The following is a 26,877-nucleotide window of genomic DNA, read 5'->3' on the forward strand; positions in this document are numbered from 1 at the left end:
AAGCGGTATATAAGTCTAACTGCTATTGCTATCTATCTATCTGTCTCTGTCTCTGTCTGTCTATCTATCTATCTATCTATCTATCTATCTATCTATCTATCTATCTATCTATCTATCTATCGGATTGTTGGGGGCGATATGCTGACTCTGTAAACCGCTTAGAGAGGACTGAAAGCCCTATGAAGCGGTATATAAGTCTAACTCCTATTGCTATTGCTATTGGTTTAGCTTTAAGCAAGGCACAACAGGTCCATGTTTGGGGTTATTCCTTTTGCATATTTCTGGGGACTGGGCAGTCAGGGAGATGGACAGGAATGGTATACTGAAGGGTAAGACATTCAAGGGGACCTTCTGACTTATTCCTTGGTCCCCCACAGTTAAGACTCCCTTCTATCCTGAACGATGCGGGGACCCTGTCCTTTTAAGCGTCACATTGGGGTTGCCATGTGCAGAAGCTGAGCAGTGGCACCAGAGCTTCCCCAATGGGATTTGCAACGGAGCTGGGAAGGACAGAAATCTGCTTCGTCCTTCGCTGAGACTCAGACCACATAACTGGGTTGAAAAGATTTGAAAAGGTTGCATGCTGCTCTTCCAGCCACTTCCTGGATCCTGGGGACAATGAAATGAAGCCCAGGTTTCTCGATGCAAAACAATTAATTACAAGCCACGCCTGCACCGGGCCAGCCTCTCAGTCGACGAGAACTCCCTTCCACCATTGCCCAAAATATTAATGATTTTTTTCTCTTTCATTTAATGGTAGACTGAGTGAATAATGTAGAAAGTGGCTTTTCCCCCCCCAAAGATAATCATTTTTCCTTAGGCCCAAAGGCAATGAATCTCTGAATAATAGGGGTGTCTTCAACTCACCCCTTTCTGATAATTGCAGGAAGAGATTTTTCCACCGCTCAGCTCATTACTCTTGTGCAACAACCCTGAACTCCCTCATTGTATCGATGCTGCAACTTTGCAAGTCACAATGCAACAATTTTGTATCCAGGCACTCTAAACATTGCAGAATCCAAAAATCCTTTTTCACGGGAGAGCAAACGGCCTCCTCTCTCTTCCCAGGCCGGTAACAATGACGGCATTCTTCCTTGGGAGCCATCCTCGAGCCTTTGGGAGTTTTTTTCCCCCCCCCAAATAAATAATTATTTTTAAAAGGCAAACTCGCTTGCTACATTATTTTCTTTTGTGGCAGCCTTGAAATGGCAGGATTAGATTGCTTATTCCTTGATCAGCAGGGATGCGTCATTTTATTTACGTCGTGTTTTCCTTTTCTACGTTTTTAGTAACTTCGGAATTTATGGTAAAACAATAAAAGGGGGGGAGGATAAACAATTGTCCTTGTAATCCTGCGTGTCCGGCCTCGGAGGGGTTCTCTGCAAAAGGTTCCTCTGCCAAACACTCAGCCGGGTTTTAAAGAGTCAGCTGATCCCAACCGTCTTTGTGCACAAATAAACTTGATCTGATTATTGTTCCTGCGCCTCGTTTGATGGACTTATGCAATCAGGAAGCCCGGCATTTCCTTTATCGAAAGCAGATTACAGAGCCACTCTCCTTCGGGAGACTGGCATTAAGTAGATTGAGGGGTGTGTGTGTGTGTTAAAAATATATTTGAGTTAACTTTGTCTTGCTCGGAAAGAGCTGAAATGCTCGTCGCTGGAGGAGATTGGCAAGGGAGGGCCAGCAGGCTTCCCTGAAGAATTCCTGGTTTTTATAGCTATACCCGGTATCTAATCAGCATCGATTTAATTAATTAAATAGTTAATTAATAAACAGTAGTAAACAGCGACTAAGTCCCAGGTCAAGAAATACACATACCTATTTTTTTTTTACTATCAATAGTGGTTAGGGTGCAGTACTGCAGGCCACTTCAGCTGACTGTTATCTGCAGTTCAGCGGTTCAAATCTCACCGGCTCAAGGTTGACTCAGCCTTCCATCCTTCCAAGGTGGGTGAAATGAGGACCCAGACTGTTGTTGGGGGCGATATGCTGACTCTCTGTAAACCACTTAGAGAGGGCTGAAAGCCCTATGAAGCGGTATATAAGTCTAACTGCTATTGCTATTGGCTGAAGGGATGGTTTCATATCTGATTCAGCTTTTTAAAACCTGTTTGCATTTCCCTGTCGAATGGCTCCCGCTAAAGATGCCATTGTAGCCAACCGTTTTGGGGCCTTTCAACAGTGATAAGGCTATAAGCTGAACTGTACAAACCACGGTTTCTCCGGGGGGGGGGAGGGGACCTCTTTTGAAGGTCAGGATGCTGCCCAGCCCAGTCAGGACGAAGGGAGAGAGGGCTGGGTTTTTCCATCCGAGGTGGCAAAGCATGGATGTGGGCACCAGCACCTAGTCAAATCTTCTTGACACGGCTCGCCCCAGGCCTCGAAACATCTGGCAGATCAACCAAGAATAATTATTTCTATTTCTGTTTCAACCGCATTCATATTTCCAAGGATTCTTCAATGCCTGCAGACATCTCTTCCTTCTTTTCAAATTGGAGGATGAAATGTTCGCTTGAAGGGTTTCAGCGTCAGGGTTTTTCTGCAGGAAAGAGATGGTGCACCCCAAGGTTTTAGGGGCATCCTGGGCCAGGAGTGACTTACCTGGCACAGGGTCCTGGCACCCAGAGGACCAAGCCAGCTTTTGGGGAAGGGAGGACGAGGCGAAGTCTTGGCAAAGGGGGGGAATGAACTGAATTCCCATCAATGGAGATTATCAATCATCCAGATCCTGGTTGTCCCAAAGGTGCTTTTTTCCAAAAGGCAACTGGTCTTCGTTGGTGGGGGGGTTTTCCCCTCTGAAAACATTTTGTTTCTCATCCAAGAAGTTTCTTCTGTTCTTCAGACACGGAAGAAGCTTCTTGGATGAGAAGCGAGGCATTTTCAAAGGAAAAAAAAAACAACCCAAGTCCCATTCTCTTATGGAAAAGCATCTTTGAAGGAGAGAGTAGGTTGTGCCTTCCAGGGACCTTGAACATACCCAGAATCTTGATTTATTGATTGATTTATTACATTTATATGCTGCCCTTTTCCCCGAAGGGGACTCAGGGCGGCTCACAATTCAAATCAGGGAAGGGGGTACAGACAGGGAATAATAATAATAAAAAAAGAACATAACAGTACACAATTTAAAAGCACACGACAGTCATACCATTCGAGGAGGGGGGCAGAAGCTCTTTAGCCCCAGGCCTGTCGGAACAGCCAGGTTTTGAGGGCTTTGCGGAAGGCCTGGAGGGTGGTGAGGGTTCGAATCTCCACGGGGAGCTCGTTCCAGAGGGTCGGAGCAGCCACAGAGAAGGCCCTCCTCCGGGTAGTCGCCAGTCAACACTGGCCGGTGGATGGAATTCGGAGGAGGCCTAATCTGTGGGATCTAATCGGTCTAGTGGAGGTGATTGGCAGCAGGCGGTCTCTCAAGTACCCAGGTCCAATACCATGAAGGGCTTTATAAGTGACGACTAGCGCCTTGAAGCGTATCCGTAATCTTTTGTATGGAAGGTCATTGCTTTGGCCACAGTTGCACAAAGAGCTAGCGTGGTTTGTGGACCCAAAACGCTTAGCAGGACAGTGTAGAAATCCTTTGACCATTTGTTTCTCGAGGCTAATAAGATGGACTTTCTCTTCTGGGCTTCAGAAGGACTCAGACGGATGCCCTCATGGTGCCCCGCAGGCCAAGGAGTTGTTTTGGTGTTGAGGAAGGAAACAGCAATTGTCCTTAGACTTATAGACCACTTTACAGTGCTTTCCAGCCCTCTCTAAGCGCTTTACTGAGTCAGCCTCTGTGCCCCCAACAATCTGGGTCCTCGTTTTACCCACCGCGGAAGGCTGAGTCCACCCTGAGCCTGGCGAGATTCGAACTGCCAAATTGCAGGCAGCCGTCAGTCAGCAGAAGTAGCCTGCAGTACTGCACTCTAACTACTGCGCCATTGTGGGAGGACCATAGAGCATAGAATCCCAGAGTTGGACCTTGGAGGGTCTTCTAGTCCAGTGTTTCTCAACCTTGGCAACTTGAAGATGTCCGGACTTCAACTCCCAGAATTCCCCAGCCAGCATTCGCTGGCTGGGGAATTCTGGGAGTTGAAGTCCAGACATCTTCAAGTTGCCAAGGTTGAGAAACACTGTTCTAGCCCAACCTCCTCCTTAAGCAGCATGCAGAAGCATGGAGTTCATGTGGGAGCTTTCATCCCTCCCTTCACTGTCCTTTCTCAAGCCAGGTAAGGTTTCTGGCAGGACTGGATTTCTGCCTAAGGTCGTGAATCCAGTCTGGATCATCTCTCATTTCCATAGGTATCTGCCTGTCTCTTGGCCTCCCAGGCCAGACTGATCCCCTCCTGAACTGTCCACCTCCCTGTTGATTTCCTGCTTTCTTGCCTTCGTGCTTCCATCCTACTTTGATCTGGCTCTTTGGTTTCTGACCTGGGGCATCGCTGCACCCACCTTGGGCATTCCCTCCCAGCTCCTCTTTCTCATCCGGGATGGCCCAGTAAATCACTTGACGTCTTGTGGCCGTCTCGGTTCTACCGGCATCTGCATCTTCTTTGCTTCAGCGGTCAAGCTGCCATCCCAGCACCATCCCCCCAAAAGAAGGGGGGGAACCAAAAGAAAAATGAATTGGGGGGGGGGGCAGCATTTGAGCTGGAAAGGATGCTCCAGAATCCCTTCAAGGTCACCCAGGATATTGAGATACCACAACGAGATTAATTAGTTGTACATGATCTCCCCTCTGGGTTGCTTCCTTTTGGACACGCGGAAGGAAGGCCTTCGAGTCATTTGGAAGCCTCTCCATCACCAGGTTCTTGTACTAGGAAAGAGCACGGAGAGGTAGAAATCCAGAATGGGTTTCTATTTATTGCAGGGATGCTCCTTAAGGACCAAGTACTTAAAAGACAAGGATTGAAATGTTTTTTTTTTTCCTTAACTGATTTCATTGACGCGGGTGACACCTAGCGGCCATGGAGAGCATTTCTCCCCTCCCCTTTTTAAAAATCCTTTAACAAGAATTTATGCTGCCTTTGTGTGTAATAGTCTTGACACTCTGGTGCTGTTGTTGAAGCATTTTGTGTACAGCAAGGGCCGTTTTTATGTTGCCTTGTCATTCTTTTAAGGCTGTGATGCTACTTTACCTTGATCTGAATGCTTCTGGGTGGACGGATCTGTAACACGGGTAGTGAATCATATCCCTGTGTGGGGGTTGCTGTTGTGTGGGTCACACCTTTGTGGAGAGTGGATGTTGTAACCCTACATGGGTTTGTAACCCTTAAGCGTTGTCCCCCGAGCGCTTTTCGTACCAATGTGCATGTTTCAACTGATTTCCTTAGCATTTTTCTTCTTTCTTTCTTTCTTTCTTTCTTTCTTTCTTTCTTTCTTTCTTTCTTTCTTTCTCTCTCTCACTCTCTTTCTCTCTCTCACTCTCTCTCTTTCTTTCTTTCTTTCTTTCTCTCTGTCTCTCTCTGTCTTTCTTTCTTTCTTTCTTTCTTTCTTTCTTTCTTTCTTTCTTTCTTTCTTTCTTTCTTTCTTTCTTTCTTTCTTTCTTTCTTTGCATGCAGTAACTTCGGTACAGTGGCTGCTGATTCTAATTGCTATCCTGTTTTCTTTAGCCACATTCTGGTTTCCAAGATACCCGTCTTTCTGATTCAACCAAGAAGGCCCGTTACCGAATGCGTGAGGGAGCAAATGCAGCCCTTGTTTCGGTCTCATTAAAACAGCCGAGTCCTTATCCTGTCTTCATCCAATTCCTATGTTGGCCAAGTCTAGTCTAGCTAATGTAGAAAGTAAAAACTCAGTTTTAAAAACCATCCTTCCGAGCAGTCCATCTCAGCCTTGGCAAGCATGGACTTCAAGTGCCAGAATTTGGGTGGTATACTGGCTGGGGAATTCTGGGAGTTGAAGTCCATGCTCCTTCAAGGTGCCGAGGTTGAGAAGCTTTTGAGAATATAGGTAGTCAAGATTGTGCCTGGCCCTTTTAAGAAAGATTCCCTCCTGCCCCATCCATCCATTCACTCTAAGACAGTGTTTCTCAACCTTGGCAACTTGAAGATGTCCGGACTTCAACTCCTAGAATTCCCCAGCCAGCGAATGCTGGCTGGGGAATTCTGGGAGTTGAAATCCGGACATCTTCAAGTTGCCAAGGTTGAGAAACACTGCTCTAAGAACTTGTCAAACCCCCCAACATAGTTGCAAGCTTTGGATGATTTAGGTGAATCCTATCTAATAATCATGAATTACTTCAGGGCGCCTCGAAAATTATTTAGGTAATGGAGCTGAAAATGCTCTGCTATTAGGATGTTAGGTATTCAAACAGGCCTTGCTTAATTCAGCCGCTTGCTTCCTCTGCGTTAGAAGGGGAATTCTTATTTGTGCTCCTAAATATGTATGAATGTCGGGGACTTTAATAGCGGCATATTTAATCAGCCGACTGAGAAGGAGCAAAAATGGGGTTTTTCTAAGAAAAAAAAAATGCTGTCGTTTTTTTGATAAGCCAAGAAGCTTACAGGAGAAAGTGTTCTATTGTAGTTTATGCATTATTTCTGAATGGAAGGGTTGTGGATATAATCCTCCTCCGTTTTTCTTTTTAAAAAAAAAAATATTTCTCCTGCTCCTTCTTGCTCGACCTCTCTTTCATTTTGCGACTAAGTGGCTACGTTTCAGGAAACAGACACAGGTAGTTAGGCTGTTTCTGTTTCCAAGACAATTCCCTGCATTTTTGAGGTTGGCTGTATGGCTACGATGCATCTGGGACATCCGGAGCCCTTCGGGATTGGGCGGCATATAAATTTTGATAATAAATAAATGATAATAAATAAATCTGCCTGTTGGCACCCTAGTTTCGTTTGAAGCCACAGCGAAGTAGAATGATTACGGAAGTATCTGGTGGCAATAGCAATAGCAGTTAGACTTATATACCCCTTCATAGGGCTTTCAGCCCTCTCTAAGCGGCTTACAGAGTCAGCATATCGCCCCCAACAATCTGGGTCCTCATTTGACCCACCTCGGAAGGATGGAAGGCTGAGTCAACCCTGCAGGCCACTTCAACTGACTGTTATCTGCAGTTCAGCTGTTCAAATCTCACCGGCTCAGGGTTGACTCAGCCTTCCATCCTTCCGAGGTGGGTAAAATGAGGACCCGGATTGTTGTTGGGGGCAATATGCTGACTCTGTAAACCGCTTAGAGAGGACTGAAAGCCCTATGAAGCGGTATATAAGTCTAACTGCTATTGCTATTGCTATTTCTTGGAGAGCCTTCTTGAAGATCCGAGCCAAGGTCATTCAGAAGACTGGCAAGGTGGTCCATATGAGAAGACTTTGGTGTAACCAATGAGAAACAACCCCCCACCCCATCTTGCTTAAATATAAACCAGATGATTTCCAATCTATGACTAATTTATCTTCGTCGGGAATGAATTCATTTGGTATAATTCGGAAGCTTATTTGTCTGATCTAAGAAAATCTCCCCACCCCCCATTGATAGTCTGCCAGATGTGCTTGGTGGTCTCGGTCATCCAAGGCATCTGAAGGAAGCAGATCCCGGGGGGGAGGGGAGGCCTTGATCCGTGGGAGGGTATGAAATGGGCAGAGGTGGCATATTATGTGCCCATCCCAGCAACAGGGAAATCAGGCTGCAAAACGGTATTTTTAGTCTCTGTGGTTTCTTGCCCAATGGGCCAAGATTGGAGTAATCCAGCTTTATTGGAATTTTATCTGAACGGCAGCATCTTTGGTAGCGATTTAGCTTTTTGTGAGATCAATGTACATTGCCGTCTTCGGGTCTCTTGTGGTTCCTCTTCTCTGCACCGTTTTTGGCCAAAGGGAGATCTCTGGAGTCCAGTCCTTTTAGGTTGGGAGACACTAAATCTAACAACATTTTAAAGCACCCTCTCAAATGACCCATTTTAATAACCTGAAAGCTATTATATAACAAGCAGCCATAAATTAGCACAAGGCCCTGGGGGAAGCCGCACCGTTCTGCGATGAATAGTTAATGCGGTAGAATGTTGAGCAGGTTATTAGTTTTCAATGTACAAATGCTGATCAGGGAATGCTTTTTATAAGGTATTTAAAAGAAAATATAATTAACCGGTGGCGTGCTTCTCTTGCAGCTCAAATTGAAATTATTCCATGCAAGATCTGCGGAGACAAATCTTCAGGAATCCATTATGGTGTGATTACCTGTGAGGGCTGCAAGGTAAGCCTTATGCTATACACACACACGGGGGGGGGGAGAGAGAGACACACACACACACACACGCACACACACACAGAAACACACTTGTGTTGTGTGTATGTGTGAGAAGAGAGGACATTATTGCATCTGCTTATCCGAGGACTTATTTTGGTCTTTCTGCGAGATGAAATATTGAATCTGTTTAGCAATATCATCCGCCGTGGGTGGATTTTAAAACTTCCGGTTGCAATTTCTCTCCTGAAGCTTTACAGCCATCCTGGGGGGGAAACATTTATTTTTCATCCTGCCCTTGAAATAAAAAAAAAAAGGACATCTGTTACATGAAAGCCCTATGAAGCGGTATATAAGTCTTAACTGCTTTTGCTACATCTTGGTCTGACGGCTTGGGTTTAAATTTCAGGAATCCGGTGCACAATTTCAACCATTGAAGCGTTGAGGGGGCTTCTCGTTATTCTTCGTCCGACTTCTCTTTCCTTCCACACGGGTCTTGCTCTCTGTAGCAGAAGGGTCTTTAGGGCTGTCCAAATTTGGCAACTCTTAAGACTTTAGATTTCAACTCCCAGCATGGCTGGCTGGGGAAATCTGAGCCTTGAAGTCACAAGACTTAAAGTTGCCCAGGTTGGACTTCCCCGCTTTAAGGTGTTTTGACGTTGGCTTATCATGCAGCTGGAGTCTTTTTCCATTTCTGATGTTCTAAGCAGGATCAATGCCTCTTCTGAGTGTCCAGGAACACCCTCTCTTTCCTGGATTTTCTTTCAATTTTCTGAATTTTCTGAAAGAGAGATTCCTAGCGAGAGAACTCACTTTTTAGAAAGTTTGTGGCTCTCTTGCTTCTTATGCGAGGCTTTGGTAGATGGAAATCCTGCTAGAAAAATCTCTCTGGTCCTTTTCTTAAACATCTTGGAGGCCCATCAATGTACCAACTTCAAGACAGAAATGCAAACCGTCACTGTCCATCCCAAAGGCGCTTTTTTTCAAGAGGCAGCTGGGCTTCCTAGTTTTTCTCTGAAGACATTTTCCCTTCTCATCCAAGAAGCTTCTTCAGCTCTGACTGGATAGTGGAGAATGAAAGGATCGTCCAGCCAGAGCTGAAGAAGCTTTTGGGGCGAGAAGCGAAATGTCTTCAGAGAAAAACTAGGAAGACCAGTTGTCTCTTGAAAAAGCACTTTGGGGACATCCTGAACAGGGATTAAATAATATCCTAATTTTCGGGCCAGAAGTTGAATCTCCAGGGCCAGAAGGTAGATAAATCCTTTGCGAAGTAATCCCAAACTTCTGAAAATAGAATAGAGGTGGTGTGTTGTTTTTTTAAAGTGTGTTTGTTTTAAAAATCCAGAATTAGGGTTAGAAAATTGGAAGAGTAAGGGAAAAACAACTCCCTGGTTCCTAATTGGCAATTATTGGAATATTGTGAAAGGTAATGATACATGGAAATCTGTAAGTGTTAGCTATAAATCAGGAGATTATGAATACGTCTTTGTTGTTACAGGCTGTGTGTGTGTATCCCTTTCAGAAGGCTGCCATTAGAAGACAGCTGTCAGCTGCTTTCTTGTAATTAAACAGCCAATGAGCAGCTAATTAAGACATATGTGTATACAGAAGTGGAAGTGGGCATGTTAATGAACTGTAGGAATCAATTCATTAAATGGAAATTGTCAAAAGACCAAACAGAAGCTTAAAGGCTCACCGCTCTGCCAGGTTGCCCAAGTAGTGGGGACGCCAGGAAAACGGAGGCACAGCCGCCCTGCCCCGAAGCCCAGAATGGGCCCTTTGCTTCCTTGGGAAAGGAAGGGAAACCATCTCCTCTTTTCAGACCAATTCCTTGGCCTCCTCGGGGCTCCCAGGCAAACGATTTAGACCAGGGGGGGCCCCAACCTTGGCCATGTAAAGACTTCAACTCCCAGAGTTCCCCAGCCAGTGAGGCCATAATGCCCCCGGGACCTGCCCTAAGGATGGACCCTGTGGGTGAAGTCCTCAGCTTATCCCCACAATCAAGCCAAACGTTTTATGTTGCTAAGTGAGACGGTGGTCTCGTGAGCTTTGCTGCATTCTGCCACCTTCCTTGCCACCGTTGTTAAGCGAATCGCTGCCGTTGCTTAGTCACACGGTTTGTGAAGCAGTGCAAAGGTGCCAGAAGGGGATCGCGAGATCCCAAGGCACTGCCACCGCCGTCATAAATACGAGTCAGTCGCCAAGCACCTGAATTTTCGATCATGTGACCAACAAGGATGCTGCAACGGTCTTTAAGAGTGGAAAAAGCTCCTAGGTTGCTTTCCTCAGTGCCGTTGTATCTTTGAACGGATGAATGGTGGTAAGATGAGGACTGCTTCTCCAGCACCCTCACCGCCTTCTTTCCCTCCTCCTCCTCCTCCTCCTCTGCAGGGTTTCTTCAGGAGGAGCCAGCAGAGCAATGCCACCTATTCCTGCCCTCGCCAGAAAAACTGCTTAATTGACCGAACCAGCCGAAACCGCTGCCAGCATTGCCGCCTGCAGAAATGCCTGGCCGTGGGGATGTCGCGAGATGGTGAGATTTCCTCCGCTCTCTGGTGGGGGAGGGGGAGGGGGAGAGAGAGAGACCCTCCCCAGCTGTTGCATGCTCCCCCACTGCCCCGCCGTAATTCCCCTGGAAACCCCCTCTCTTTAGTAGCCTCGGGGGGTTGGGTTCCCTGTGTCCACGCCACGCACCGTCATCCAGATGTTATGGTGGCATTCAGCATTTGGATTTAAGCCACCAATGTTCTTTCTCATGTGGCAAAGCGTCGCTTCAAATTTCCTTCCTTTCTTCTTCCTTTCCTTCTTCTTCCTTCCTTCATTCCTTCCTTTCTTCTTCCTTCATTCCTTCCTTCTCCTTTTCTCTCCTTCCTTCCCCTTTTCTCTCCTTCCTTCCTTTCCCTTCTCTCTCCTTCCTTCCATCCCTCCCTGCTCCCTTCCTTTCCATTTTCCTTCCTTCCTTCCCTCCTTCCTTCCTTCCTCCCCCTTTTCTCTCCTTCTTTCCTTCCCCTTTTCTCTCCTTCCTTTCTTCCTTCCTTCCTTCCTTCCTTCCTCCTTTCCTTCCTTCCCCTTCTCTCTCCTTCCTTCCTTCCTTCCTCCTTTCCTTCCTTCCTTCCCCTTCTCTCTCCTTCCTTCCTCCTTTCCTTCCTCCCCCTTTTCTCTCCTTCCTTCCTTCCCTCCCTGCTTCCTTCCTTTTCCTTTTCCTTCCTTCCTTCTTCCCCCTTTTCTCTCCTTCTTTCCTTCCCCTTTTCTCTCCTTCCTTTCTTTCTTCCTTCCTTCCTTCCTCCTTTCCTTCCTTCCCCTTCTCTCTCCTTCCTTCCTTCCTTCCTTCCTTCCTTCCTCCTTTCCTTCCTTCCTTCCCCTTCTCTCTCCTTCCTTCCTTCCTCCTTTCCTTCCTCCCCCTTTTCTCTCCTTCCTTCCTTCCCTCCCTGCTTCCTTCCTTTTCCTTCCTTCCTTCCTCCCCCTTTTCTCTCCTTCTTTCCTTCCTTCCTTCCTCCCTCCCTTCCTTCCTTCCTTCCTTCCTTCCTTCCTTCCTTAAGTTAAACACCTTTGTACCTTTTTTTATCTAGCTGAAATTTAGGCCCGATCAGTGGGGGGGTGTTTTGCCGTCCCCTAATATCAAAGGGCCCTGTGGCTTTTTGCCCTTTTGAATCTTGCGGCCCCCTCCCCAAAGCTGACCTTGGGGTGGGGGGGAAGAGGAGGTGACCAAATCTGTTGCTTTGGACTCTCTTCCAGCCGTCAAGTTTGGCCGCATGTCCAAAAAGCAGCGGGACAGCTTGTACGCGGAGGTCCAGAAGCACCGGATGCAGCAGCAGCAGCAGCGAGACCACCCGCAGCCCCCCGGAGAAGCGGAGCCGCTGACCCCCAGCTACAGCATCACGGCTAACGGCCTGACGGAGCTGCACGACGACCTGAGTAATTACATAGACGGTCAACCTTCCGAAGGTAGCAAAGGCGACTCTGCGGTTAGCAGCTTCTACTTAGACATACAACCTTCTCCAGACCAATCGGGCCTTGACATTAATGGCATCAAACCAGAACCGGTCTGTGACTTCGCTCCCACGACGGGCTTCTTTCCATATTGCTCCTTTACCAATGGGGAGACCTCTCCTACTGTGTCCATGGCAGAATTAGGTAATGACAAAGAGCGGGGAACCCCTCCCCTAGTTGCTCTCTTGCTTGCCCTTGGATGGAAAGCAGCCCCCCCCCTCGCCTCCCCACCCAAGAGGCTCTCCGGCCCTAGAATCCAGCCCTTCCCCCTAGACCCAACTCGGCTCGGGAAGAGTGGCTTGCTACAGCGTTCCTGAGACCCCCCCACATTTCACGGCTTACAAAATTGAGCTGCTTCGTCTGATACTATTGGGGGTCCGCCTTATCTATAGAGATGCGGTGGCTCGGTGGGTAAGACGCTGAGCTTGCCCATCAGAAATTTGTTCAAATCCCTAGCGTTGCGTAACGGAGGGAGCTCCCGTGACTTGTCCCGGCTTCTGCCAACCTAGCAGTTCGAAAGCAGGTAAAAAAATGCAAGTAGAAAAATAGGAACCACCTTCGGTGGGAAGGGAACAGCGTTCCGTGCGCCGTTCAGCGTTGAGTCATGCCAGCCACATGACCACCGAGACGTCTCCGAACAGTGCTGGCTCTTCGGCTTTGAAACGGAGATGAGCACCATCGCCCCCTAGAGTCGGGAACGACTAGCACAGATGTCTGTGGTTAAAATTTGCTTGTGAAACCAGCACAGCCTGGTGTGTATAACATCCCCTTTGCCACAAAAAAGTAAGACGTGAGTCAGTCTGCATCTTACGGCCGACAGAAGTATTATTTTTTGGGGTGGTGGTGGTGGTGAAAATGACTTACGATTTCGCCCCACGTGAAATCTGCTTGAAGAGCAATTGTGTGCCACAGTGAAAGATAATCCTCGAATTACAACCGATGGCTTAGCAATCGTTCTAAGTGGCACTGAAAAGGGGGAGTCACAATTGGCCCTTGCAGTTATGCCCGTCCTGGCATCCCCATGGTCACGTGATCAGGCTTTGGGCATTGCGTTTAGGATGGTCCCAGCGGCCCCAGGGTCACGTGACCACACCCTCGCAACCTTCCCATCTGGCTTCCGATAAGCGGTCGATGGGGGAAGTCGGATTCGTTTTAACAACGGCAGGATTCACTTAACAACGGCAGGAGTTGGCTGAACAATCACAGCCAAAAAGGTTGTAAAATTGGGTGGGATTCATTTAACAACTGCCTCCTTGTTTTGCAACGGGCATTCAGATCCTAATTGTAGTCGTAATCCGAGGACCGAGGTCTTAATCCAAGACTTACCCTTCTTTTCTTGGATGAATGAAGCAATAACAGCCTCTCTCTTGCAGGGAATGTGGGATAATGATTCAGTTGGGGAAAATCACCCCAGTATAAAAGAGGGAGTGCGTGTGTCCTGTAGTCCCCATTTGATTAGCTCCTTAGTCCATTCCTTCAGGGAGACCTGGATGCTTTGAACGGCATTGAAACACAAGGCAGCAACATCTGGATGCTGCAGCTTCCTTCCCTACCCATCTCAGGGGCTGCCCCAAAGAAGAGGGAGTCAAGCTATTCTCCAAAGCACCTGGGGGCAGGACGAGAAGCAATGGGTGGAAACTAATCAAGGAGAGGAGCAACCTTAGAACCGAGAAGGAATTTCCTGACAGGGAGAACAATATACCAGTAGTAACTGTGGGAGGGGACCTTGGAGTCCTAGTGGACAACCATTTAAATAGGAGGCAGCCATGGGGGGCAGCTGCCAAAAAAGCCAACACAGTTCTAGGCTGCATCAACAGAGGGAGAGAATCAAGATCACCACTTTATAATGCCTTGTTACTTGGAATCCTGCATTCAGTTTTGGTCGCCACGATGTAGAAAAGACGTGGAGACTCTGGAAAGAGTGCAGAGAAGAGCAACAAAGAGGATTAGGGGACTGGATGCTGAAATATATGAAGAACGGTTGCAGGAACTGGGTAGGTCTAGTTTAATGAAAAGAAGGACGAGGGGAGACGTGATAGCAGTCTTCCAATATCTTAGGGGTTGCCCCAAAGAAGAGGGAGTCAAACTATTCTCCAAAGCACCTGGGGGCAGGACGAGAAGCAATGGGTGGAAACTAATCAAGGAGAGGAGCAACTTAGAACCGAGAAGGAATTTCCTGACAGGGAGAACAATATACCAGTAGTAACTGTGGGAGGGGACCTTGGAGTCCTAGTGGACAACCATTTAAATAGGAGGCAGCCATGGGGGGCAGCTGCCAAAAAAGCCAACACAGTTCTAGGCTGCATCAACAGAGGGAGAGAATCAAGATCACCACTTTATAATGCCTTGTTACTTGGAATCCTGCATTCAGTTTTGGTCGCCACGATGTAGAAAAGACGTGGAGACTCTGGAAAGAGTGCAGAGAAGAGCAACAAAGAGGATTAGGGGACTGGATGCTGAAATATATGAAGAACGGTTGCAGGAACTGGGTAGGTCTAGTTTAATGAAAAGAAGGACGAGGGGAGACGTGATAGCAGTCTTCCAATATCTTAGGGGTTGCCCCAAAGAAGAGGGATTCAAGCTATTCTCCAAAGCACCCGAGGGCAGGACAAGAAGCAATGGGTGGAAACTAATCAAGGAGAGGAGCAACTTAGAACCAAGAAGGAATTTCCTGACAATGGGAACAATGAACCAGTGGAACAGAAGTTGCCTCCAGAAGTTCTGAATGCTCCAACACTGGGCGTCTTTAAGAAGATGCTGGATAGCCATTTGTCTGAAACTGTATAGGGTTTCCTGCCTAGGCAGGGGGTTGGACTAGAAGACCTCCAAGGTCCCTTCCAATTCTGCTATTCTATTCTACTGGTTCACTTGAGCCGAGGTGGCGCAGTGGGTAGAGTGCAGTACTGCAGGCTACTTCAGCTGACTGCAGTTCTGCAGTTCGGCTGTTCAAATCTCACCGGCTCAGGGTTGACTCAGCCTTCCATCCTTCCGAGGTGGGTGAAATGAGGACCCGGATTGTTGTTGGGGGCGATATGCTGACTCTGTAAACTGCTTAGAGAGGGCTGAAAGCCCCATGAAGCGGTAGATAAGTCTAACTGCCATTGCTATTGCTACTTAGCCATCTCTCCTCTCCCATCAAGCGATCAGAAATGGTGCCATTCAGACAAATGCCAGGGTCCCTGAGCCAGCCAGCCAGCTAGCAATCAGGAGTGTCCACATCTTAAAGCTGAAATAACAGCCGCTTAGCCAGAATTGCTTGGATCCAGGGCCAATCGTCTGTCACTCACCGTGACTGTCAGAATTAGAAGTCAGGGTGAAAAGAAACGACGGTGAGAAGCTCATTTCAGCCCCAGGTAGATGAACGAGAACGGGCCAGTCAGTCAGGAGTTACACCCAGAAACCCGTGCGGCCTTCTTGGCTAATGCGTGCGAACTTTCCCCCTTCTTTAGAACACCTTGCGCAGAACATCTCAAAGTCCCACATGGAAACCTGCCAGTACTTGAGGGAAGAGCTTCAGCAGATCACCTGGCAAACGTTTCTGCAGGAGGAAATCGAGAACTACCAGAGCAAGGTATTTTGGGGGGGGGGTTGTTCCTTTGGGAAGATCTATTGCGTAGATGCCAGCCCCCCCCCCTCTTTCCTGTGTTCCAAGCGCTTTGTTGATGTTGATGTTGATTTTATTTATATGCCGCCCTTTTCCCCCCCGAAGGGGACTCAGAGCGGCTCACAACTCAAACCAGGGAAGGGGGATACAGACAGAAAATAAAACACAAAACATAACAATACATAATTTAAAAACACACAACAGTCATACCATTCGAGACGGGGGCAACGGCTCTTTAGCCCCAGGCCTGTCGGAACAGCCAGGTTTTGAGGGCTTTGCGGAAGGCCTGGAGGGTGGTGAGGGTTCGAATCTCCACGGGGAGTTCGTTCCAGAGGGTCGGAGCAGCCACAGAGAAGGCCCTCCTCCGGGTAGTCGCCAGTCGGCATTGGCCGGCGGATGGGATTCGGAGGAGGCCTAATCTGTGGGATCTAATCGGTCTAGAGGGGGTAATTTGTGATGGAGGTTTTAAAAGGGAATATATATATCAGTGTATTGCAATTAAAAGTGCAAATTTTATCAGTGTATTGCAATTTAAAAGTGCCAATTTGGAAAAATAAAAGGTAACATCTGAAGCTAGCAATAGGGCTGTTGGAGTCAGAACCGATGAGCCGAGGTGGCGCAGTGGTTAAATGCAGCACTGCAGGCTACTTCAGCTGACTGCAGTTCTGCAGTTCGGCTGTTCAAATCTCACCGGCTCAAGGGTTGACTCAGCCTTCCATCCTTCCGAGGTGGGTAAAACGAGGACCCGGATTGTTGTTGGGGGCGATATGCTGACTCTGTAAACCGCTTAGAGAGGGCTGAAAGCCCTAGGAAGCGGTATATAAGTCTAACTGCTATTGCTATTGCTCTGATTTCCTTAAAAGACGAATCGTTTTTTTAACCGCTCGGAGTCTTTCCTGGGAAAAGTTTGTGAAAGACTTGGGTTTTCTTTCTCTCCCCCAGCAAAGAGAGGTCATGTGGCAGTTATGTGCGGTGAAGATAACAGAAGCAATACAGTATGTCGTAGAGTTTGCCAAGCGCATCGACGGCTTTATGGAACTATGCCAAAACGATCAGATTGTGCTTTTAAAAGCAGGTGCGTGCCTTTTGTGAAACGCCGGGAATCCAATATCCCCCCCCCCAACAGCTAAAACTACGAACTTTTCCACTCAATTATTGTCAATCACGGGTTTCTCCGTTGCTCTGTTTTTGGGGACTAGTAATTGCTGCCAAAAAAAACACCAAACCCACAGTTAAATTTTTAAGAATGACAGGAAGAAGCCCTTTACGATGAATAAAACATGAAAAGTAGAAACTCCGTTCGTTAGCGAAGAGCTCGTTGTTGCTACCCTCAAACTAAGGCCACCTGCAGCCTCCTGAAACCCAAGTGTCATTGATGGCACGGAGGTTGTAACCTTAGAGTAGTGTTTCTCAACCTTGGTGACTTTAAGTCCTGTAGACTTCAACTCCCAGAATCCCCCAGCCAGCGCAGCTGCGCTGGCTGGGGGATTCTGGGAGTTGAAGTCCACAGGACTTAAAGTCGCCAAGGTTGAGAAACACTGCCTTAGAGCCTTTGAGGAAGAAGTCACCCCTTCCTTCCTGGTGATAAAGGAGAATCCAGACAAGGAAATGACGTGACAGTCAGGCAGAGGCTGAAAATCCGCCTTTGTTTCAGTTCACCCTAGAATCACTCCCGTAAAAGTGCCGTAATTATTTGTGACACGCTGCTGAAAGGTTCTTAAGAGAAACCCAGAAAACTCATAACTCACTCTAAAGTGGTGTTCCTCAACCTTGGCAACGTGAAGACGGGTGGACTTTCAACTTCCAGAATTCAACTTGAAGATGGGTGGACTTCTCCATTCTGGCTGGGAAATTCTGGGAGTTGAAATCCACCCTTCTTCAAGTCGCCAAGGTTGAGAAACACTAGTCTAGAAGATCCTTTCATAATAAGTGAAGAAAATGTTTTTTTTCTTTTTCCATTAGTTTTATATACTGTGTGTGTGTGTGTGTGTGTTGTATTTGTGCTGATAAATAAATAAAGGGAGACTAGTATAGATCTATTTCAAGCTATTTAGCTCTCATCAGCTAGCCATACCCTTACTGGGATTTGAACCTGGGCTGTATTACATATTAGGCAGTTGTGTTAGCCACTAAGCCACAAGGTTCTCCTCCTTTAATATAGATAGATAGATAGATAGATAGATAGATAGATAGATAGATAGATAGATAGATAAGATGTAGATGTAGATATAGATATAGATATAGATAGTATTTATGCTGATAAATAAATAAAGGGAGACTAGTATAGATCTATTTCAAGCTATTTAGCTCTCATCAGCTAGCCATACCCTTACTGTAATAGCTTGAAATAGATCTATACTAGTAGTATATATATGTGTATATATATATATATATATATATATGTATATGTATATATATATATATGATAAAGGAGGAGAGCCTTGTGGCTTAGTGGCTAACACAACTGCCTAATATGTAATACAGCACAGGTTCAAATCCCAGTAAGGGTATGACTAGCTGATGAGAGCTAAATAGCTTGAAATAGATCTATACTAGTCTCCCTTTATTTATTTATCAGCACAAATACAACAAATGTAACAAAAAGGCAACAGTAAAAATATTGGGTTTCTGCCTGGATGGTCTCTTGTGACGAGCCGAAGGACAGAGAATGGAAGTGTGATCTTCCTCCCATATTTGGGCATACCGGGGGTTGTAACTAACTATCTATCTATCTATCTATCTATCTATCTATCTATCTATCTATCTATCTATCTATCTATCTATCTATCTATCTATATTAGATGACATTGATTTAATATGCAACATATACAATTGAAAATGAAGTAACAGCCCATAACAAGGGGTCCTTGGTGAACAAGACCCACTTTTAAAAGCAACCTGAAGCCTATTATTTCTTTAAGACAGACCTAATGATGCCACTGAAAAACCTTTCCCTATTTCTTTTAGGGTCTTTAGAGGTTGTATTTATCAGAATGTGCCGTGCCTTTGACTCTCAAAACAACACAGTGTACTTTGATGGCAAATACGCTGGCCCAGATGTATTCAAATCTTTAGGTAAGGCAAGAAATGTTCCATTAGAATGCGCTAACATTCTAAACACCGTTTCTAGAAAGTGCTGCTTTTTGAAAATATATATTTTTATCCCAAACAAATATATTTTATGGAAATAACTCAAAGGATTAATCATAAATACCCAGGGGCACAATTTAATTACAGTTCTTTAGCCTTCCATGGGACTTAAGTATCATACAATGGTGCCCTGACATTTAAATTGAAAAATTACGGGTTTAAGCTAGAAATATATACCAAGCAGCAGAGTTTTAGTATACTAAATGCAAAAGCAGGGACTGAATATATATACACATACATACATACATACATACATACATACATACATACATACATAATGCATGCATGCATGCATGCATACATACACACACAGTATATCCTATGTTGCATTCTTTGGAAGAGACCCTGTTTGTTTTATTTTGCAGGCTGTGAAGATTTCATTAGTTTTGTGTTTGAATTTGGAAAGAGTTTATGTTCTATGCACCTTACTGAAGACGAGATTGCATTATTCTCAGCTTTCGTTTTACTATCTGCAGGTAAGACGTCAATCCAAGGAAGTAATTTTGCTTTTTTTCAAATTAACCTCTTGGTGATATTCCGGGAGTATGAAATCCCACGTTAATATTTTCTGCCCCTGAGCCAAAATATTGTGCTTTCCCTTCAGAGCAATATATTTAGTTCAGTTCCAGCACTCTGCAGCTTTTCTTACCGGAAAACCTGCCTTCATCACTTATCTTGGTAATCCTGAGAGTCAAATAGATGTTTGAGGAGAGGGATGACGTGGCTCAGATTTCCTCTTTCGTGAGGTCCTGAAGCTTGTAGACCCAGCAGCTCTCTTCTCACAATAAAACCTTTTAAAGCCCAACAGCTAATATTTAAAGAGCCGTGGTGGCGCAGTGGTTAGAGTGCAGTACTGCAGCCTCCTTCTGCTGACTGCCGGCTGCCTGCAATTCGGCAGTTCGAATCTCATCAGGCTCAAGGTTGACTCAGCCTTCCTTCCTTCCAAGGTGGGTAAAATGAGGACCCAAATTGTTGGGGGCAATAGGCTGACTCCGTAAAGTGCCTTAGAGAGGGTTGTAAAAGCCCTGTGAAGTGGTATATAAGTCTATGGGCTATTGCAAAAGAAGGAAGGAAGGAAGGAAGATGTGTGGTGGCCCAGTTTAGAGTACAATATTTCAGGCTACTTCTGCTGACTGATGGCTGCCTGCAATTTGGCCCTCCATCCTTCCGAGGTGGGTAAAATGAGGACCCAGATTGTTGGGGGCAATATACCAATAGCAATAGCAACAGTTAGACTTATATACCGCTTCATAGGGCTTTCAGCCCTCTCTAAGCGGTTTACAGAGTCAGCATATTGCCCCCAACAACAACCCGGGTCCTCATTTTACCCACCTCGGAAGGATGGAAGGCTGAGTCAACCTTGAGCCTGGTGGGATTTGAACAGCCAAACTGCTGAACTGCAGTCAGCTGAAGTAGCCTGCAGTGCTGCATTTAACCACTGTGCCACCGACTCTGTAAACCACTTAGAGAGGGCTGTAAAAGCCCTATGAAGTGGTATATAAGTCTAAGGGCTATTGCTAGTTAGTTCCTTCCTTCCTTCCTTCCTTCCTTCCTTCCTTCCTTCCTTCCTTCCTTCCTTCCTTCCCTCCCTCCCTCCCTCCCTCCCTCCCTCCCTCCCTCCCTCCCTCCCTCCCAGTGGTTAGAATGCAGCATTGCAGGCTAACTCTGCCCACCATCTGGAGTTTGATCCTGACTGGCTCAAGGTTGACTCAACCTTCCACCCTTCCGAGGTGGGTAAAATGAGGAGCTAGATTGTTGGGGGGCAAGAGGCTGACTCTGTAAACCGCTTAGAGAGGGCTGTAAAAGCACTGTGACGCAGTATATAAGGCCTATTGCTAGTGCTATTTTGCTGCTGCTGCTCCAAAATTTCAGGGAAAATGTGAGCCATTTCTAGAAAGAAAGAATCAGAGGATGGAGAACCATCGAGTGCTCTTCAGCCTCTCTTGCTTTCTACCAAGGAAGGGAAGATGGAGGCTCCCCTGAGATTGGTGCGCTATCAGGAGAGCTGGATTGCTCTGCTTGTGGCAGTGGAGCTACCCCCCCCCCCCAACACTTCGACCCAATAAATACAACATCCGCAAATTGTAATTGAAGAGACCCACCTGAACGGCCATTCCCATTCTTCCTTTCCTTTTAGATCGATCGTGGCTTCAGGAAAAGGTAAAAATTGAAAAGCTCCAGCAAAAAATCCAGTTTGCGCTTCAACATGTACTGCAGAAAAACCATCGGGAAGATGGAATATTAACAAAGGTAAGGAATCTACGGCAACTTTCACCCGAATGAGCAGCACCTTTTACGGAATATTCTGCGATGCTTGTTTAAAATGTGACGGAGGAAAATTGCAGGGATCAGCTAATAAACCTGGAATAATAAAGATGAACCAATTATGAGGAATTGCTCTAGAGCAGTGGTCTCCGACCTTGGCAACTTTAAGACCTGTGGACTTTAACTCCCAGAGTTCCTCAGCCAGCCAAGCTGGCTGAGGAACTCTGGGAGTTGAAGTCCACAGGTCTTAAAGTTGCCAAGGTCGGAGATCACTGGTCTATAGAGATAGGAAAAGGGAACAGGAGTAGCACTCCATTCCCTTTTATATATATTGTATGGATTATATTATATTATTATATTTTATGTTTATATTATATTATTAATTAGATTAGATAAACATAGATAGAAAGACATACAGTTGATCAGAGGTCTTCAAATATGGCAACTTGAAGTCCTGTGGACTTCAACACCCAGAATTCCCCAGCCAGCTATGCTGGCTGGGGGATTCTGGGAGTTGAAGTCCACAGGACTTCAAGTTGTCAAGGTTGAGAAACACTGCTCTAGAGAACATTAGATGAAGTACTTCTTTCTTCTGGAGTTTATTTTATTTATTTATTTTATTTATTTTATTTATTTTATTTTTTAAATAAGATTTTATTGGTAAAAAGAAAATACAACATCCATAACTTGTAAAAAACAATACAACTACAATTTCGAGATATTCCCATACTATCAAATCATTATAAACATCAAAGGTTAGGTATCTTATTCCTTCCCTCCCTCTTCTCTTCCCTCATTTCTTCTTTTCCATACCCTTTTCTTCCCTCCCCCCCTTACTTCCTTCTCCCCTGCCTTCCCTCCTTTCTTTTCTCCTTTCCTCCTTTCCCTCCCTCGATCCCCCCTCCTTCTCACATACCTTCCCTCCTTCCCTTCCTCTTTCCCTCCTCCTTCCTTTTCTCTTAACCTCCCTCCTTTCCTCCCTCCCTTCCTTCCTTCCTTTCAACTCTCCTTCCCTCTTTCTTTCCCCCCCTCTTTCCCTCTTTACTACCCTCTCCTCTTCCCTCCCTCCTTCCTCCCCCAGTTTCTTCTCTTTCTTCTCTCCTTCTTTCTTCCCACCTCCTTTCCCTTCTCTTCTTTCTCTTCCTCCTCTTTATCCTTCCCCCCTTCTTCTGCCTTTCCTGTTCCTCTCCTTTCTCCTCTCCATCCTGGCTTCCCTACTATTTATTTATTTTAATTTGCCAACAAGTACAAGGAAACATACATGGATATAAATAAGCAAAACACAGCCACGAACACATAAAAAGAGGACACATAAATGGAGACAGTGGGACAGGGACAGTAGGCACGCTGCTGTGTTTATCCATACCCCTTGGAGTTGCAGCAAGTGCTGAGCCGCAGTCAAAGGCTTTGAATCTCAGGGTTGTGTTGGGCCCAACTGAACCTTTAGAAATTGGTCATTATTTCTGCAGCCATTTTAATGTAATTCTTAAAAGTTGTATGAAGTATAATTCTTCCTCTTGGAAGGAATCCAATGTTCCTTACATCCTTTTTTTTTTTGTGAGGGGGGGGACATTGCTACTAGAGGAAGATAAGACCACTATTGCTAGATGAGCATTATGGGTCCCATAATCACCTACAACCCATAATGCTTCTGAAATACAGCATTTGATTTTAGGGGAAGGGGAACACACACACACACACACACACACACACACCCCTCCTCATTGTCCCTCAGCTTCTCTAACCCTTGTTGCCTTGCAGACCCTAAAATGGAAAAGGGGAACAAGTAGAATAAATTGAAAGACGAGGAACCAGCTAGAGAAGTCGCATCTCACACCACTTACAACTTTTTAACATTTTACTCACTGAAAACATCAGCACCCATCTCAACACATAAGCATAAGAGCCGAGGTGGCGCAGTGGTTAGAGTGCAGTACTGCAGGCCACTTCAGCTGACTGCTATCTGCAGTTCAGCGGTTCAAATCTCACCGGCTCAAGGTTGACTCAGCCTTCCATCCTTCCGAGGTGGGTAAAATGAGGACCCGGATTGTTGGGGGCAATATGCTGACTCTGTAAACCGCTTAGAGAGGGCTGAAAGCCCTATGAAGCGGTATATAAGTCTAACTGCTATTTCAGCTGACTGCTATCTGCAGTTCAGCGGTTCAAATCTCACCGGCTCAGGGTTGACTCAGCCTACCATCCTTCCGAGGTAGGTAAAATGAGGACCCGGATTGTTGTTGGGGGCAATATGCTGACTCTGTAAACCGCTTAGAGAGGGCTGAAAGCCCTATGAAGCGGTATATAAGTCTAACTGCTATTGCTATTGCTAACACCAAATTCTGGGCAGCTTACAGGGAAGGAGCCTTTACAGCCAAAACAGCAGCAGATGATAAAACCCAAAAGAGAAAGGCCTGGTGGCCCCAACACAGCTCCTTGGTGCAACCCATGAGGTTCCCCTCCCGCTTTGACCTCCCCCCCCCCATCCTCCCAAAGATGCTTAAAGGCTTTTATGGCCTCCCCCCTTGAAGCCCCCTCCCCTCTCTGGAAAAGAATGGCCGATCCCTTCACTGACCCTTTCCCTTCTTTCCCCTCGCAGCTAATATGCAAAGTCTCGACCTTAAGAGCCCTGTGTGGACGACATACAGAGAAGCTCATGGCGTTCAGAGCAATATACCCGGAGATTGTGCGGCTTCATTTTCCTCCCTTGTACAAGGAGTTGTTCACTTCAGAATTTGAGCCAACGGTGCAGATGGAAGGGTAAAGGGATCCTCTCCAGCCTTCTAGAAGCTCTGGTGGGGACAAACCTTCCAGGAGAAAGAAAGAGAAAGAGAGAGAGAGAGAGAGAAGGAAGAGATTCAACCGAGACACTTTCGTGGCCCTGCGTAAGACGTGGGGAAGCCAGCACACTGCACATCTTCCGGCGCCAGGCAAAGGAGGGGCGGGGGGAGACGAAACAAGGGTTGGACTTCCTTGGTCCCGTTGACCCCGTTGCTGCGATGCCCACCCAGAGGGGGGGGGCTTTCCCCCTTCTGCCTGGTCTCCAGCCTCTGTTTACACAGAAGGAGGGCTTCCCTCTGTCCTTGTAACTCACTGCCCACAGAGACGCTTCGCCGAACGAGGGTCCGGACCGAATCTCCAGCTCGACTCCGGCGACTGGTGTGTGTGCGCACTGCGGAGGCTTCGCTTCATCAGTTTTGCACAACTTTTGCTCATTGTTTTCATGAAGGACGATGTCTTTTCACCGCACCGCGATGGCCGCCAGGCGGAACGGCGGTGGGAAGAGTCCATAAAGCAATAGCATTATAATCTATTACAGGGTAAATGGGCATGAAGTCAATATATAGCAAAAGAGATGATATTGTTTATATATTGTTTTAATTAATATAAAAAAAAATGTAGTTAACTGGTATAGCTTTTATTGTTGAATTGATAAGGCACTTTTCGTTTTGCACCTTTTTTTTTCTTTTTAAATTATATGCTGGCGTGTTCAGTGTTTGTGCTGCATGTACACCAGAATCCAAGTTGTGACGGAGGAGGGTTGGAAGAGGGAGAGGGGAACACTGCAAAGGAGGATGTGCTGCTAACTTTCCACGTTTCCTTTGGCAGAGAGGCCGGCCCAGGTCCCTTCTGTGGTCTTGTGTAATGGGCCGGGAGGGAGGGAGGGAAGTTCAAGTTTCTAAGCCGTTCTCTGGGTCTTAAAAACTATGATTTTATTGGAGAGCAAGAAATAATAATCCCTGTTTTTAAACCAGGTTACTGACAACGGGGATTGAAAAGAAGAAGAAAAAAATAGAGCTGTGTTTAATCACTTAACAAATGTGTCGGTTTTTTAGCAACACCTTTTTAAAATCAGCCCATTCCTGGAGTGAGTAAACATGGATTCCGACAACCAAATTTAGACACTTGTTTTGGAAATATTGGTCCTAATACTTTTGTTTACATTTTGTGTGTGTTTTTGTCTGTGGGTGTGTGGAGAGAAGAGAAACAGATTCAACAAATTAAGACAGGTATAGGGTGCATGTAATTTTTTTTTCTCGCGGATCGTGTCCATGGACGTAAATCTTGTATTCAGTGCATGGAGACCCGACTATTTGCTAAGTTGCGACACACCTGGAGGCTTGTTAAAAATGTGCTCTTGTGTGTGGCTACTTCCTTTGTAAACACAAGAGGTGCTACTTGCCCCCTTGCTTTACAATCTCTTCCAAACAGAGGATGCCGTGGGAGGTGGTTGAACATGTCGGTGGCTTGGATCCTGGAGTTGCCACCGGCATCTTGGTTTCTTGGTCCTCTCCGCCTTTCGAAATCTAAAGCAACCTGAATTTATGCTCTGCCTACCACATGCTACACTTGAGCCACCTGGAATCATGAGCAAGAAGCTCTGTGTGAAGAATGATTTATATCATGGCCACTGAAATCCACCTATTCAAATGCAAAATCTCACCCAAAAGGGGATGACACAAGTTGGACTGGAGTTCTCCTTATGACCTTCCATTTTTGCTTCAAAATCTTGGAGAGGGTTCCCTCAAAGTGACCAGAAGTGCCAGCTGGATTCCTGGTCTTCGAGGTTGTGTTTAGAGCCAGTGACCAAGGTTGCAATCCTATGCCCTTTGATCTATTGGGAAGCCCCATTGAGTTCAATGGGATCTCCTTCCACGTAAGACCTACCTAAGGTTCTTTGGTTGAGTTGTTGAATCACCCGTATTTAAAGAAACCAATTCCGTAGTCTTTAATTCTCATCTATTTCACTTCCTCCATCTTGAAGCACAGTCTGTATTAGCAGTGAATCTTAACTCCTGTTTATCAGAGTAGCTTAGATATTTTTTAATTTGTTGACCACTAAGGAACCCTTAATAATTCTGAGTCTCATTTTCCAGTTCTGATTCAAGTTGTCTTTCTGATGGTAAAAAAAAAATACCATCATGAATGGAAGTGATTGAGATGTTTATTCATCTAGTTGACATTACTTGTATCATTACTAGATAACTAGTAATGTCAGCCAGACTTGCTACTCTTCTTTAAAAACTAGGTTAAAAGAATAACGAGGTTCAGCATCCCAATCTAAAGCATATGTAGGGATGTGTCTTCTTGTCTCAAGCTCTTTATCCTTGACCTAGAGACCATTTTAGTAGGCAGCTAAAACTTTTGAGAAGAATATTTTCATCCTCTGCTTCATCATCATGCCTTCTGTAGGATCATAGTTCGCTCACATCCGGTCATGTCTATGAAAGAAAAAAGTTGAGTTTTGGTTTGGAAATCAGCGTCTCTTTTTTTATTTAGGTGCTAATACTAGGAGCTTCTGGTTGCTTGTAAATTTCCACGGTTCTGACATGGAGCCTTGTCTTCCTTTCAGGTGATTGATCAAGTGCCATCAAGTCTGTGCCAAGTTCTCTTAGTCAACTTCTAGATAGATTTTCTGCATCTGCTCCTTCAGATCTTTCAAACTGGGTTACAACAATAGGTGCTCATTCTCTCCTCTTTCCTTCTCTCTTTCCCAAATAGGATTTTGGGTCCTTAAATTGATGTATTAATTACGTGCCACCAAGTTGTTGACTGTTAGCAACCACTTAGATGGATTTTCTCCATGACCATCTGTCTTTCTCTTGGTCTCTTGGGTCTTCCAACAGTGTCCTCTTCACCACTGTAACCGAATCCCACCACCTCGCTGTTATCCTCTTCTTCTCTTTCCTTCCCATCTTATG

At 45.9% G+C, this 26,877-nt stretch overlaps 1 protein-coding gene across 3 annotated transcripts in view; it reads left to right on the forward strand.

The window, feature by feature from the left end:
* RORA (RAR related orphan receptor A) overlaps window positions 1-26,433 on the forward strand; it is a 64,824-nt gene extending 38,391 nt beyond the window's left edge. For 2 of the 3 annotated variants that reach the window (XM_087703960.1, XM_087703958.1), the window contains exons 2-10: window positions 8,093-8,178; window positions 10,561-10,702; window positions 11,905-12,303; window positions 15,609-15,730; window positions 16,706-16,838; window positions 18,731-18,838; window positions 19,279-19,389; window positions 21,051-21,163; window positions 23,775-26,433. In XM_087703960.1, the coding sequence (XP_087560086.1) occupies window positions 10,690-10,702; window positions 11,905-12,303; window positions 15,609-15,730; window positions 16,706-16,838; window positions 18,731-18,838; window positions 19,279-19,389; window positions 21,051-21,163; window positions 23,775-23,939 (1,164 nt within the window). In that variant the 5' untranslated portion in view covers window positions 8,093-8,178; window positions 10,561-10,689 and the 3' untranslated portion in view covers window positions 23,940-26,433. The remainder of the gene's footprint in view (window positions 1-8,092; window positions 8,179-10,560; window positions 10,703-11,904; window positions 12,304-15,608; window positions 15,731-16,705; window positions 16,839-18,730; window positions 18,839-19,278; window positions 19,390-21,050; window positions 21,164-23,774) is intronic. The other variant, XM_087703959.1, reaches the window with a different exon arrangement.
* The last annotated feature ends 444 nt before the right edge of the window (window positions 26,434-26,877 follow it).

Source organism: Thamnophis sirtalis, unplaced genomic scaffold (genome assembly GCF_051295495.1).
Source record: "Thamnophis sirtalis isolate CommonGarterSnake01/CBP01778 unplaced genomic scaffold, rThaSir2_p1.2 scaffold_2, whole genome shotgun sequence".
Classification (NCBI taxonomy): Eukaryota; Metazoa; Chordata; class Lepidosauria; order Squamata; family Natricidae; genus Thamnophis; species Thamnophis sirtalis.